Source organism: Paramisgurnus dabryanus, chromosome 19 (assembly GCF_030506205.2).
Source record: "Paramisgurnus dabryanus chromosome 19, PD_genome_1.1, whole genome shotgun sequence".
Lineage (NCBI taxonomy): Eukaryota > Metazoa > Chordata > Actinopteri > Cypriniformes > Cobitidae > Paramisgurnus > Paramisgurnus dabryanus.
In genome coordinates this window covers 28786628-28802990 of record NC_133355.1, presented here as the reverse complement: position 1 = coordinate 28802990, position 16363 = coordinate 28786628, and the positions used below count along the sequence as shown (strand labels likewise).

Sequence of the window (16363 nt, the reverse complement as noted above, 5' to 3'; positions counted from 1 at the left end):
TTGTAAAGTTTTACAAAATGCATAGTACAGACATAGAATACATCGGTTACAGAAAATGATACTATAGGACAGTGGTTCTCAAACTTTTTTGGCTGAAGTACCCCTTTTTAAGATTTTTTCAAGCCAAGTACCCCTTAACCAGTCAACAACATTTGATTTTGAGATACAGCGAAATGAGAGTGAGACAGTTATTATATCTGATGCCCCAGAGCAGGTTTATTGCTTATTAGTATTCATCACGAAACTGGTGGTATTTTTGAGGCTCTGGTTTGTTTTTTCTTTTTAGCATCCTCTTTTAAGAAGCCACCTCTCATAACTTTTATTATTTCGCGGAGACCCTGCTCCTGATTTTGGATTCAGGTCTCAATAAATACTGTTAATGATCTCAGTACTGAACATATATCAGGGGTATCCAACCTTTTTTTATTGGAGAGCTACTTTCTAAAAAATAAAAGTGGTCGATAGGTACTTGTGTCACCTTATACCTAAATTAGTGAGTTCATAGACACCTGTCTATTAACTCACTGTGATTTGAACTCTTTCCCCGCCAGCATTTTAAAAAAAAAGTTGCCAGCCAGTGCCAGCATTTTTTTTATTTTTCACAAAATTGTAATACCTTCCAGAAAATGATTTTCTTTAAACATAAACATACAATACATAAAATGAAAGAACAGATCCTTTTAAACAACAAAAAAACTTTCATGTTGTCTTTATTTATACTTTTTTATCACCTCTTATATGGGTAGGATTCGTCCAAAAACACCACATTTTGAATAAAAAAATAAATTATTAAAGATCAGATTTAGAAAGATGATCCAAACATAGAGTATTTACTGCTTTTGGATTCATAATAGGGATGTGCATGTATGTCACGTATGGCTCTCTGGTATCTCTTGACATTTGATGTTTAAATATGAGATGATATTGAACTTGTGACGACTGTATTTTCGTTTTATCAAAAATGAATCCGAAAATGACGGCATCCATTTTAACCATAGTGCCTCGACTCGAGATGTGCGCGGATCGTCCGGTTGCCGCGGCCCGGGCTTCACAGCGTTGCGCGGATCGTCCGGTTGCCGCGCCGCGGTAATTAAATTACTGATTTCATATGATACACCGGTCTACACAGCTCAACGCGACGTCAAACACGTACCCAGTCTTTACCACAGGCGCTTGTAACCAGACCTCCATTCCAAATGCGCCATAACCACAGAAAATAAATAAACCTACGAGCGAGCTACCTGTAGGAATTTGTGTGGAATACAGCTGCTTCCCCAAAATTATTATGGAAGATTTAATGAGGTACATTTAAATAAAACTCAAACATATTTACAACACTGACAGATGTCACTTACTTGAATATATATATATATACGCACAGCAACACCACAAAAGAAAGTAAACTTTAAGAATGAAATGATAACAGGAGCAGACTCCGTGTATCTCCGTTGCTGAAGCTGGTGAACTGAAACTTGTGCATGCGCCAGACAAGGTCAACAGGTTGAACTCGCACATGCATTTTGTACAATGTGCTTTAAATTTATGATTTTTTAAATGCATCTTTGTGTAGTCCTAATGTCATATAAAATACTATCATCATGAATTACTGATTTTATTAATTTATTCCTAAATGTCAGTTTCCACTTTCTCTCACGTACCCCCTGCAGTACCCCTAGGGGTACGCGTACCCCCATTTGAGAACCACTGCTATAGGATACTATAGCGTATGGAGTGGAACCGCTATCAAAACATACCACAAATGAACACAACAGATCCACAGTCGCAATAGATTGGCAGACATTAGAATGCAAAAAAGATCCCTAACAATACAATTCACAACTTACGAAAGAATGATTGCATGCCAGTCTCATTAATATGTTGATTAGCATTCACAAAGTGATTTGCTTTGACTATCTATGGTTAGAAATGGGTGTGTACCGGGCGGTATATGAAGCTGATTCAAATACACACAGTTGCAGGTGATCTGTGATTTATAAAAGGAACATTGCACATTTTTTTTTAGTCTGAATATTTTTCGGCGTACATTTATAGATTGACCATTATTTTTCTATCGATACATATATTTTCTAATTTGTTGGGGCTTTTAAGATGTTTTAAGATGGAACCTCTTGTAGAAGATAGGCACCTGAACATGTACTTTCTAAATACATTTTTGACTAATTCAATTACAACTCTAAAAGTTTTCGTATTATCGTTCATATTATTATACACAGTTCCTTTATATTGAACTCTATTATTAATCATATATTGCTTAATTATTAACACATGACTCTTGTATGTAATGCCTAGCGTACACCAAAGGATTTTCACAGTCCCAGACTAAAGACCGGCAGTCTTTAGGAATCTAACTGGAGTCTCGGCGCGCTCCCGTGGTCTCGATCGTTAACTGTGAGGTGATAATCTGCAGTCGGCGACCCGATTTATGCCAGTCTTTCTTTAGTCTTTCATATCAAACATGTTTGATATTATCGCAAGTCCCAGCGTAGTCTCATGACGTAAAACAATCAACAACCAATAAACTCGTTCTCCGGAAACAGGAAGCCATCAGTCACAACAAAGAAACATAGGTGCGTTTCATTCGACAGGGTCCCTACGGAGTGTTCACTGCTCCCTACTCCTTGAGCACGGTATATCAGTTGAAGTGGACTTCACGCACAATAACCGCTCATTTGGAACGGCCTGCAAACGTCATCAAAGAAAGTCAACGACAGGGTCGCGCAGATTAATATAACATAAATATTCAGAACTACATTCATATTTTAATTTTAATTTACTATCACATTTAAAATATGTACACTATACAATAAAAAAACATTGAGTACTAAATTGAAAAACGTATGTTTATTATACACTTTAATTGATTATTGCTGCTATTACTTGACTATTAACAGAATTGAAGCCCTGCTGTAACTGTCATGCAAATATGAAAGTAAACTTTTATTTGGTTAACTATGTGTATATGTGTGTGTTTTTAAACGATTGTCATATAATTGAATAGCGGTCTGACCGTTCTGACTGGTGATCACGTGATGCGCGCAATGACAGTTGGGTGATTATCGCTCTCCACTTCCTGTGAAGTGATGTATCGAAGTTCCCCGATTCCCTATGCCGTGCGAAGTGCCCTTCGAACTGAATATGTTCGCTCCCTTCGGATTGGAATCTCACTTAAGATGGCGGAATACCCTGTGAAGTCCACTTCGCAGTCCACTTACGGTCGAATGGAACGCACCTCATGTCTACGGACGTGGAAACACAACGAGCGCGAAGTAGGCGAAAATGGACCGTGGATAAAGAGGAGCGCATTGATGAGCGGTGGGAAGAGCAGCCGTGTCTTTTTGATGTAAACTGCCATTCATACCACGACAGAGTGGAAAAAGAAAAAAAGTGGAGCGATATTGCCTGTATGTGTTAATGTCACCCCCAGGGGCTGGCTATGTTTGACTAAAGCCACGCCCCTTCTCAACACCACCTCGAGGAGGTCCCCAAAGCCAACCCAATGACCAGACAAACACGAGAACAGGTAAGTAAAATATAAAACAATCTTTATTGAATTTAAATATTTAAAAGGACTGGGGAAATGGGAAAGGGGGAAATTAAAACTAATGAGTCTCCGGCTCCTCCCTCCAGGGAGACTGCAGCCACGGGCAGGCAGGGACAAAGGGCAACGGGGGTGCAGACCACCGTAAGCCGGGGGGAGGGGAAACGTCAGGCTCCGGCCTGGTCCCTGCTATCCGTGGCGCCCTCCTTCTTCCTTCCTGGAGGCAGAGTACAAACAGTGTGACTGGTAAGTGGACTTTCCGCTATCTGCGTACCTTTTCTGTTCGGCAGGGGGTCTTCGCCCCGCGTGCCTTCCGTTTCTCCGTCGTACGTTCACTCTCTGGCTCCTTGTTCTCCACAGGTGGCCGCTTGGACACAAAAGCACTGTTAACTTGGACTTGGAGTATTTCTCACCGGCTCTGCTGTTTACAGCTCTCTTGGTAGGTATCACTTTCCACAGTCTGTTTTCCTAAGGTTCACTCTCGTTCTCCTTTTTCTCCACAGGTGGCCGCTGGGACACAAAAGCACTGTTAACTTGGACTTTGAGTATTTCTCACCAGCTCTGCTGTTTACAGCTCTCTTGGTAGGTATCACTTTCCACAGTCTGTTCTCCTAATGTTCACTCTCGTTCTCCTTTTTCTCCACAGGTGGCCGCTGGGACACAAAAGCACTGTTAACTTGGACTTTGAGTATTTCTCACCGGCTCTGCTGCTTACAGCTCTCTTGGTAGGTATCACTTTCCACAGTCTGTTCTCCTAATGTTCACTCTCGTTCTCCTTTTTCTCCACAGGTGGCCGCTGGGACACAAAGCACTGTTACTTAGATTTTGGATGCTTCTCACCTGGTCTGCTGTTTACAGCTCTTGGTAGGTATAGCTTTCCACAGTCTGTTCTCCTAATGTTCACTCTCGTTCTCCTTTTGCCCCACAGGTGACCGCTGGGACACAAAGCACTGTTACTTGGATTTTGGATGCTTCTCACCTGGTCTGCTGTTTACAGCTCTTGGTAGGTATAGCTTTCCACAGTCTGTTCTCCTAAGGTTCACTCTCGTTCTCCTTTTTCTCCACAGGTGACCGCTGGGACACAAAGCACTGTTACTTGGATTTTGGATACTTCTCGTCTGGTCTGCTGTTTACAGCTCTTGGTAGGTATAGCTTTCTCCGCAGGTCCAGCAGAGGGGCGAAGATGACACACCGCCTCACCGGGTCGAGCGCTGCCCTATCCTCACTACCCGTAGGGCGATCGAATCCTGGACAGGGGCGCCCCTTTGTAGGGACCACTGGGCGGCGGAACTCTTTCGCCTCTGACTCTGCGACAAGGGCAGGCACAGTTAAGTTTTCAATACAACCAATCCAATGTTGTACTCACACTCGCTGACAGCACTTAAATCTGCGTCACTTCACACTCCAGACAGCACACTGCGTATAGTAGTTGGTAATTCCTAGGGTCGTTAGCCTCTCCGTCCTCTGCCCAGTGAAAAATGGATGATGCGGGGTTTCGTCTGACAAGACACACAGCAACCCACAGCAAATACACAGCACCACTTCAACGTGAACAATTTACTAATTTCAAAGACTCACTCACCACACTATCAGTGTACACAACAAAGGACGCCCTGCGTCCTCCACTTCGCTTGGGCTGGATGAGGGCGATAGACATACGACCGGAGTGGTAATTCGTTGCTGTGGCTGTTTGGATGGACGCTTCTACAGCTCACCCACCACGCTGTTTCAGGGGTAGGGCCGCCCTCCTTCTCCTGGAGGTATCCAACAATTGCACAGTTTAGTATTTACAAGTTTGTTCAACACCAGAGTTGATACTCACAGCGGTTTGCCTTTGTTTGCGTTGCAACACAAAGTCGGTTTCCCTTCCTGCTTTACTCCTTTAATTGTGTCACTTAGACCAATGTTTCTTCTACCCATAGGATTTTCCTTTAACTCCAGCGTTTCCACCGCAGACTACAACGAGAGAGAGAGAGAGAGAGAAAAATATAGATAGCCACCGACGTCTATCAACGAGCACAGCTCCGTTCCTCAGCACACACTAACTTTTTCAACTGTGATTTAACTGCTCTTTAAATACTCCTCCGTGTACTCCAGTTGTCCAATCACCCGGCGATCTCCTTAACTACACACAGCTGTGCCTAATCGACTGATTACAGCCCTTCGCGATGCTGCTGGATGTCCGGTGTTTCCTTTCCCCAGTCTGGGTGGAAACATCCGGGCGGAACCAAACTTTCCCAACTTTTGGTTCCGCCCAAAAAGATCGTCACCTTGTGACATCCTCCCCCGCCAATGCATTCTAGTCCCTGGAATGCCTTCGAGCCGTCCACTCACCGTAACGGGCAGGGGGTCGGCCTCGGTTCTCCCGTTGGGAGCGCCTCATGGGGGAATCAGGTTCAGCTGGCTCGAGTGCTACCTCTGGTTGCCTTTGGGCGGCCGGGGGTTCCGCTGGCTCGGGTGCTAACTCTGGTTGTCTCTGGGCGGCCGGGGGTTCGGCTGGCTCGGGCGTCAACGCTCGCTCTCCTGGGGCAGCCGGGGGTGGTGTCGCCACGGGTTTGCCTGGTACCACAGCCCATCCTCCCATCCAGGGGGCCGCCGGTACCGGCTCCATAACTACCTCTTTCGCGGCCTCGGGATAGTTTGGGCAAGGGCGAATCATGTTTCGGTGTACCACACGTTCGGGGCCGGCCTTTCCTTCCGGCCGGATGGTATACACCGGCTGTCCCGGTCTCTGTTGCCTGCAGACTACATACGGGATGGTCTCCCAGCGGTCACTTAATTTTCCCTTGCCTTGCCGCCGATTGTCTCGTACCAAGACTCTCTCTCCTGGTAACAAGGGGGCGTCCCGGGCAGTCCGGTCGTACAAACGCTTGTTCCTCTCCCCTGTGGCCCGTATCCTCTGTGATACCTGCTCATAGGCAAAGTGTAGCCGTTGGTGATGGCGCCCCACCCACTCTGTCACACTCCCTTCCTCCTGGCCAGCTGCCACTCCCAAGACCAGGTCCGTGGGCATCCGCACGTGTCTGCCGAACATCAGATAAGTGGGCGCATACCCCGTCGTACTGTGGATGCTGTTATTATAGGCTTGTAAAAGGTTCGGTAGGGCACTCACCCAATCGCTCTGCTTCCGTTGATCCAAGGTCCCTAGGAGCCCCAACAGGGTCTGATTAAACCTCTCACAGCTGCCGTTCCCCTGTGGGTGATACGACGTTGTATGGGTTTTGGTGCACCCATACAGCTGGCATAATTCTCGGATCACCTTCGACTCGAAATTGGCCCCTTGATCTGAGTGCAGGAACTCCGGACATCCGAACGTTTGGAAGACGTGCCGCCATAGAACAGTTGCTGTGGTGTTTGCCGTCTGGTCAAGAGTGGGAACTGCCCATGCGTATTTAGTGAACAGGTCAGTGATCACTAAGATGTTCGGATAGCGGTCCTGCGGCCGGCCCAGTGTCAGGAAATCCATTGCCATAATGTGGAGGGGGGCTTTGGCATGGATGGGCACCATCGGCGCTCGAGCCTCTCGTCGGGACTTGAACAACATACACCTGGGACAAGCTTGGACCAAGCTACGTACTGAGGCTTCCAGCCCCGGCCAGTAGAAAAATCTGCGCAGCAGAGATACAGTTCTTTCTTGTCCCTGGTGCCCCAACTGATCATGGTAGGCTGACACCAAGGCTGTTGCTTGATCGGCGGGCACCACGATCTGGCGTACCTCCTCGCCCAGCTTCGAGTCACTAACCTTTCGGCAGAGCACCCCTTCCTGTAGTTCCAGCTTGTCCCACTGTCCCAGTAGTCTTCTCCCCGTCTCTGTCTGGGTCAGTCTCTCTGACGACGTTGGCCGTCGGCCCTGCTCCACCCACATCTTCACCTGGCACACATCCTGATCCTGGGCCTGCCTCGCTATCCACCGACAGGGGTCCCAGCCCCAGTTCCCCGGCACAGCCTCCTGCTGGCCTCCTGGTGCTTCCACGGCCCCTATCAAATAGCCTTCCCTCTGGCTATCTTCTTCTTGGCCCCCCCGGCACCCGGGGTTGTCCACCTCTGGTAGTCGGGACAAGACATCCGCGTTCGTGTGCTCTCGCCCAGGCCGATACTGCAGCTGGTAATCGAAGTTTGCGAGCTGTGCCACCCATCGCTGCTCCACGGCTCCCAACTTTGCTGTCTGTAAATGCACCAAAGGATTATTGTCCGTAATCACCGTTACCTTAGCACCCCAGAGGTAGTCTTTAAACTTCTCACTCAGGGCCCATTTCAGGGCCAGCAGTTCCAGTTTGAATGAGCTGTAGTTTGCATCGTTCCTCTCAGCTGGGTGGAGGCTTCGGCTTGCGTAGGCAATCACCCGTTCTGCTCCTTCCTGTCGTTGGGCCAAGACCGCCCCCAACCCCAGGTTGCTAGCGTCTGTATACAAGACAAATGGTTGAGTAAAGTCTGCATAGGCCAAGATGGGAGCCTGCAACAGTTCCTGCTTTAATCTCTGAAATGCCGCATCACAGGACTCATCCCAGTTAATAGGGGGTGACCCACGTCCCCGGTTTCGCCCTGTACCGACCAGCAGCTGGTTAAGCGGTTTAGCAATCTTTGAAAAATCTTTTATAAACCGCCTGTATTATCCCACAAACCCTAGAAATGATCGCACTTGCCTCACAGTCTTGGGTGCACTCCAGTCTCTTACCGCAGAGACTTTCCCAGGATCTACGGCCACCCCGGCAGCGCTGACCACGTGACCCAGGAAATGGACTTCTCGCCTCAACAGATGGCACTTATCGGGTTGCAGCTTCAGCCCATATTTCTCCATAGCCTGGAAAACCTCTTCGAGGTGTCGGAGGTGGGAATCGAAATCTGGGGAGTACACAATTACGTCATCTAAGTATACCAAGACTGACTCCATTAACTGACCTCCAAGGAAGCGCTGCATCAGACATTGGAACGTGGCTGGAGCGTTACAGAGCCCGAAGGGCATCCGTTCCCACTCGAATAATCCGAACGGGGTCGTAAAGGCGGTCTTCTCTCTATCGGCCTCGGCCACCTGCACCTGCCAATACCCGCTTGCCAGATCCATAGTGGAGTACCAAGCGGACCGCGTGAGACCGGCAAGGGAGTCTTCGATCCGTGGTAGGGGAAAAGCGTCTTTTTTGGTCACCAGGTTGAGCTTACGATAGTCCACACAAAATCTCCAAGCCCCCGACTTCTTCTGTACAAGCACGATGGGGGCCGCCCATGGGCTACTGCTTTCCCGGACGATGCCCCGCCCCAGCATGCCCTGCAACAGTGAGCGTACCTCTGTATACAAGGTGGGTGGGATCGGCCGGTACCTCTCCCTACTTGGTCCTGCATCTCCAGTCGGGATATGGTGTTCCACCACCTTGGTGCATCCGTAATCCTCCTCGTGTTTTGCAAACACATGTTGCCATTTCTGAAGGAGTGCTTGGAGCTTTTGTGTCTGTGCCCATTCCAAATTTTCCCCTTGTAGGGACTCACCTGCCAGATGCCTCGGCACGTCCCTCTCCCTGTTGTTCGAAGGGACCTCCATCTGCGTCAGGGCCACCTCAATGACAGTGGGGCACACCTGACGGAAACTAACGTCTCTCTCTTCTCTCACCTGATGGGGTGCGACCCCCGTTAATCGGGCCAGCCGCTGGTGTCGGTGTAAGTGCACTGGATATGGATGGTCATTTCGTACTTTTACAGGGACCCTCCCCCGGTGGACCGCCGCTAGGCCTCGTGCTACTTCCACTTGAGGGCAATCAGCACGAGGTTCAACCAATACCCACTCCTCGGGGTTAACTCCTCGGGGGGGCACTCTCGCCCACACAATGGCCTCACTCCTAGGAGGGATAGACAAAGCAAAACGACACATCACTCGTCCTACCTCTTCCCGGTCTCTGCGGACCTGGGTCATCTGGACCCGACGACAGTCAGCGACTACTCGCTCCCATTTGGGCCTCTCGACAGGTGAGATCCTAGGGCCGGGCCTAGCCTGAAATAACTCCTCCCAACATTCGGAGAGAACGTTCATGCCCAATAGGATTCGATGGGCACCCAAACACCTGTCTTCCACAATGATCACCCCTTTCTGGGGAACTAACACTCCGTGAACTTCTAAATCCGTCAACCGGTAGCCAATGTAAGGGATCTCTAGGCCGTTTGCGCCCCGCAACGTCAGCCAGGGGGCCTCTGTTCCTTGTGCTCCCTGCTTACCGAATACTTCCTGCGAGAGGCTTTCTGCAAACAACGTTACCTGAGAGCCCGTATCTACCAGGCACTGTACTGTCTTGCCACACACCTTTATCTCTGCCATTGGGCTATGCCCAACCGTCTGGTATCTAGAATTATCACTTCTTCCCGGGTCTTCTCGAGGGGTCCCGGCCACACGACCCACTGTGGCCGGTCGTCCTAAAAACCCCCTTCAGATGCCCTGCGAGGCACACACTGACGGCTATAATGCCCTGGTTCTCCGCAACGATTGCAGATTGGCCGCCCCTGGTCATCCCATTCGAAGCGGGGGCCGATTAAAACGGTTCGGGCGTCCCGGTGGCTCTCGGCCCCTCTCCGAGTAGACTCGCTCTCGGGGTGCCGGCCTCGGGTCCTCTCGCGCCCTACCTTGGCGAAGTTCTCCCAGGAGGGTCTTGGATAGTTCGGACATCTGTTCTCGGACGTCCTGCAACAACTCTGCTTTCAGGGCTTGCTTCCAATCCGCACGTTCAGGCTGCGCTGTTGCGGTTCCACTTACGGCTGCACATACAGGGGCTTCACTCACTTCGACCTCGTCACCCTCCAAGGCCAGCGCCTCTTTCTTTAGATCGTCAAAGGTGAGCCCGGGGTCCCTCCGGAACTGGACCCTCAGACTCTGTCTCACGGGGCCCTCTTTCATCCCCAGGAGGAACTGGTCACGTAACAAGGTCTCCCCGTCTCCTAGCCCATGGTCACGTCGGGCCTGCAGCCGAGTGAACTGCTCTCGCAGCCTGAGGGCAAAAGCTCTGATGGGTTGTCGGGGGCCTTGCTTACAATTAAAAAATTGTGAACGGAGGACAGCTACGGGGGTATGGTCACCATATTGCTCAGTAAGAAACTGGAACACGGTCTGGGCGGTGGCTCTAATTGCTTCGGGGGCGGCTTGTACCTCTCGCCGTGCTTCCCCCTCTAGGGAGTTTAACACAAACTGGAGCCGCTGGGCGGCACTAAGGCCCTGTAAGTCGGCTAAGTACTCCAATTGGGCCTTCCATTCGGCCAGTCGTACCTCCGACTCTGCTCCTCCATATTTCTGGATCCATGGGCTTCCCATGATGATGGACGTGGCACGGGGTGGGGCTGCGGGCCCCGCGTTGTCAGTCATTGGGTGACCTTGGTTACTCAACTCGAGGTGGAATCCTGCCGACTACGCCAAAATCTGTCACCCCCAGGGGCTGGCTATGTTTGACTAAAGCCACGCCCCTTCTCAACTTCCACCTCGAGGAGGTCCCCAAAGCCAACCCAATGACCAGACAAACACGAGAACAGGTAAGTAAAATATAAAACAATCTTTATTGAATTTAAATATTTAAAAGGACTGTGGAAATGGGAAAGGGGGAAATTAAAACTAATGAGTCTCCGGCTCCTCCCTCCAGGGAGACTGCAGCCACGGGCAGGCAGGGACAAAGGGCAACGGGGGTGCAGACCACCGTAAGCCGGGGGGAGGGGAAACGTCAGGCTCCGGCCTGGTCCCTGCTATCCGTGGCGCCCTCCTTCTTCCTTCCTGGAGGCAGAGTACAAACAGTGTGACTGGTAAGTGGACTTTCCGCTATCTGCGTACCTTTTCTGTTCGGCAGGGGGTCTTCGCCCCGCGTGCCTTCCGTTTCTCCGTCGTACGTTCACTCTCTGGCTCCTTGTTCTCCACAGGTGGCCGCTTGGACACAAAAGCACTGTTAACTTGGACTTGGAGTATTTCTCACCGGCTCTGCTGTTTACAGCTCTCTTGGTAGGTATCACTTTCCACAGTCTGTTTTCCTAAGGTTCACTCTCGTTCTCCTTTTTCTCCACAGGTGGCCGCTGGGACACAAAAGCACTGTTAACTTGGACTTTGAGTATTTCTCACCAGCTCTGCTGTTTACAGCTCTCTTGGTAGGTATCACTTTCCACAGTCTGTTCTCCTAATGTTCACTCTCGTTCTCCTTTTTCTCCACAGGTGGCCGCTGGGACACAAAAGCACTGTTAACTTGGACTTTGAGTATTTCTCACCGGCTCTGCTGCTTACAGCTCTCTTGGTAGGTATCACTTTCCACAGTCTGTTCTCCTAATGTTCACTCTCGTTCTCCTTTTTCTCCACAGGTGGCCGCTGGGACACAAAGCACTGTTACTTAGATTTTGGATGCTTCTCACCTGGTCTGCTGTTTACAGCTCTTGGTAGGTATAGCTTTCCACAGTCTGTTCTCCTAATGTTCACTCTCGTTCTCCTTTTGCCCCACAGGTGACCGCTGGGACACAAAGCACTGTTACTTGGATTTTGGATGCTTCTCACCTGGTCTGCTGTTTACAGCTCTTGGTAGGTATAGCTTTCCACAGTCTGTTCTCCTAAGGTTCACTCTCGTTCTCCTTTTTCTCCACAGGTGACCGCTGGGACACAAAGCACTGTTACTTGGATTTTGGATACTTCTCGTCTGGTCTGCTGTTTACAGCTCTTGGTAGGTATAGCTTTCTCCGCAGGTCCAGCAGAGGGGCGAAGATGACACACCGCCTCACCGGGTCGAGCGCTGCCCTATCCTCACTACCCGTAGGGCGATCGAATCCTGGACAGGGGCGCCCCTTTGTAGGGACCACTGGGCGGCGGAACTCTTTCGCCTCTGACTCTGCGACAAGGGCAGGCACAGGTAAGTTTTCAATACAACCAATCCAATGTTGTACTCACACTCGCTGACAGCACTTAAATCTGCGTCACTTCACACTCCAGACAGCACACTGCGTATAGTAGTTGGTAATTCCTAGGGTCGTTAGCCTCTCCGTCCTCTGCCCAGTGAAAAATGGATGATGCGGGGTTTCGTCTGACAAGACACACAGCAACCCACAGCAAATACACAGCACCACTTCAACGTGAACAATTTACTAATTTCAAAGACTCACTCACCACACTATCAGTGTACACAACAAAGGACGCCCTGCGTCCTCCACTTCGCTTGGGCTGGATGAGGGCGATAGACATACGACCGGAGTGGTAATTCGTTGCTGTGGCTGTTTGGATGGACGCTTCTACAGCTCACCCACCACGATGTTTCAGGGGTAGGGCCGCCCTCCTTCTCCTGGAGGTATCCAACAATTGCACAGTTTAGTATTTACAAGTTTGTTCAACACCAGAGTTGATACTCACAGCGGTTTGCCTTTGTTTGCGTTGCAACACAAAGTCGGTTTCCCTTCCTGCTTTACTCCTTTAATTGTGTCACTTAGACCAATGTTTCTTCTACCCATAGGATTTTCCTTTAACTCCAGCGTTTCCACCGCAGACTACAACGAGAGAGAGAGAGAGAGAAAAATATAGATAGCCACCGACGTCTATCAACGAGCACAGCTCCGTTCCTCAGCACACACTAACTTTTTCAACTGTGATTTAACTGCTCTTTAAATACTCCTCCGTGTACTCCAGTTGTCCAATCACCCGGCGATCTCCTTAACTACACACAGCTGTGCCTAATCGACTGATTACAGCCCTTTGCGATGCTGCCGGATGTCCGGTGTTTCCTTTCCCCAGTCTGGGTGGAAACATCCGGGCGGAACCAAACTTTCCCAACTTTTGGTTCCGCCCAAAAAGATCGTCACCTTGTGACATCAACATGCTAACTCTACCACTCTATTGAATGGCATAAGGTGCTAATGTTTTCTGGTATGTGCTTACATTCTTCACACCGCAAGCGTGAGCAACGCGTAAGCGGCGCGTGTTTTTTTCGGCGCGCATGTTAACAAGTTAAAGCACAAGCACGTACACCGCACGCGTGCGGTCATACATGTGACGCCATAAATGTCATAAATGCGTGTTTCAAAAAGTCATGACTTTGAGCAATGTAAAAGAAAGCAATGAAATATTTAAAAACATCAGAAGACTGCGCTGTCATTCACTCTCTGCCCAGCAAATGAGTCCTCATATAGCTTAATACTGTTCAGAGAAACAGATAACGTACATCTCTAAATCTTATGCTTCAACTGTTGACGGGAAACACGATCGTCTGCTTCATGCTGTCAATCAATGAGTGATTTTTTTATTTTATCTTAAAACGTAAGAGAAACAGATTTAATAATGTGCCAAGGGCTTTTTATGTCTATAATTGTGTATTGTGTCTATATCTGTCATTACACGAATCAGAACAGCACGAAAACAATGTGGGTTAAACAAATCACAGCTATATAAATTACACTGACCGTCAAAAACCGTCTTGAAGAGGTTTTGCTCATTAATGCATATAAAATAAAGTAATGTGAACTTGAGATTTTTATACTGTTATTACAGTTTTTCTCAGTCGCTTTGATACATTTCTCCAATCATACTCACAATTTGCAAAACAGTAAGTGCATTTCTCAAAACAATTCGGACAAGTAGCAAAACACCATGGATAACCTGCAAAAGCCACTCTCTTACACAAAATTCATCTCTCAAATATCTGTGTCAATGAACATGTCATTGCCATCAGAATGACAAGTCAATGTGTCATTGTGCATGGATAAGACTGTCAAATTGTTTAGTCACGTTGTCAATATAACAGTTTACTCTGAAGTAATTTCCTGATGTGAACTATCGCTAAAGTTTTGACGACAAGTATTGTAAATTGTAATTTACACCTTAGTGTAAGTTATGAGGGAGTTTGATTGCCAGAGACTAAACAAAATGTACATTTACGCTTTTACTGTTTGTACTGTAATTCATTGACAAACCATGTCATTGCCATACAGAAAGGAAAAGCACTGCATAGCCCAAAGAAAAAAGTAGAAATGTGAACATTGAACAATATCTTTAGGGAAAACTGTACATGCAGTGCTGTCTTACACTGAAGTCCTTCCTATACCTCCTGACCCAGCAAGCATGTTTGGCTAACAAGGCTAAATTTGGGCTGCCAGTGAAAGTCTAATAGACATCTAACCATAGCCAAAAAATAGACAATACAAATACTTTTAGATCATGTAAAAGAATTGAAAGCAAACACCTTGAACACCTGTTGGAATATCATACATCTTCAAGTTATTTGGGCAAAAATGGCATGTAACCAAATTCAAGGTTATTTATGGTAGAAGTGGGTTACTCATAGCTGGACTATATTGGGTCTATAATTAGCCGTCATTTCAACATCTCAGTTTTTGCTTGCTGGGGACGTTTCTGTCTGTTAGAGAAAGTCAAGATTCACCTGGAAGCAATTTACCAAGTCAGGACAGATTCAGAAAAAACTTCTAATAGAAATTTATAAAAAAAATATGTTTGACCGGCACATTTATGAGAACTGTATTATGAGAACTTGTTCAATAATTTTGCATGTTAAGACTTGTACTATGAACTGATGCCTAAATGTTGTGGGGGGTAAGACTATTCAACAGAGACCCATTATAATACATTTTGATCAACATGACATAAGCAATCGATAATGTAGGAAAAAGCAGAGAATTGTACATAATCATTTGCATGGATGTACCAAAGCATTTGCAACTTGTTCAAAGAAATAAGAAACTGCTTTTTTGATGTGCACAAGTGACACAATGATGTGAGAAATGAACAAGTACTTTTGAGAATTTCAATTCTGATCTGAGAATTGTACCAAAGCGATTGAGAAAAACTCAGCTGGTGTGAAAGCACAATGGACACGCGCATACATTTTTGTTAAATCACTGCTGAGCATGATGATAAAAAGCTAAAATAATCTTGTTGTAGTCTTGTAAATAGTGTCACTACAAGATTCAGTGTTTGTAAAATCTTTAGTCTGAGACTAAAAACTGTGAACCCAAGTCTTTAGATGTGAGCTGATAATCTTATAAAGTCTTTTCTAAATCTTTTCAAAGTCTTTAGGTGTACACAAAGCATAAGACATGTTTTAAGAATGAGTGATATATGAGTCTCTTTAGATGACATTTCACAGCTAATCTAATAATAAATATCAGTAGTAATATTGATATTGTGTGTGTTTGTAAGGGATGAATACCAGCAGTTTTTTCATCTTCTGAATGAGATGTGTGTTCCTCTGCTCATCTTCTCTGCTGGGATTGGAGATGTGCTGGAAGAAGTGATCAGACAAGCCGGAGTTTTCCATCCTAATGTTAAAGTGTTCTCCAACTATATGGATTTTGATGAGTCTGTAAGTCTCTCTACAAACATTTGGGTTATGAATATTTTTTCATTCATTCTAACATGTGAGATCAGGAGGATGCAATGTGGAGTAAGATCATAAAGGGCTTGATGTGGAGTAAGATCATAAAGTACGGCTGCAACGGATCACAAAACTCACGGTTCGGATCACATTACTGTTTTTAAGGCACGGATCGGATCATTTTTCAGATCAGCAAAAAAAAGTATGGGAAAAATCTAATGATAAAGAAATTACAAACATTTATAAAAAAGAACAAAGTTGCACATTAAATAAGGTCTAAAGTCATTAGGTACAGAAATCAAATGAATAATAACACTGCATTTATTATATTAATTAAATGTAATTATTATTTTTTTAAGTTTCAGATGTGATTTTCTCTTTGTCTTGGGTTGTTTGATAACCATTAATGACACAGACTTAAGTAGGTCATTTCAGGTTACTGTCTCTTTAAGACCAAATATGCACAGACTGCATATCTCTCCGTGTGTGCACT

The 16363-nt window shown here is 47.0% G+C and overlaps 1 protein-coding gene across 3 annotated transcripts in view; it reads left to right on the top strand.

Annotated features, from left to right (window-relative positions):
* Positions 1–16363, top strand: part of LOC135785401 (cytosolic 5'-nucleotidase 3-like) — a 45894-nt gene that overhangs the window by 25757 nt on the left and 3774 nt on the right. For all 3 annotated transcript variants that reach the window (XM_073812662.1, XM_073812661.1, XM_073812663.1), the window contains one exon: positions 15696–15858. In XM_073812662.1, the coding sequence (XP_073668763.1) occupies positions 15696–15858 (163 nt within the window). The remainder of the gene's footprint in view (positions 1–15695; positions 15859–16363) is intronic.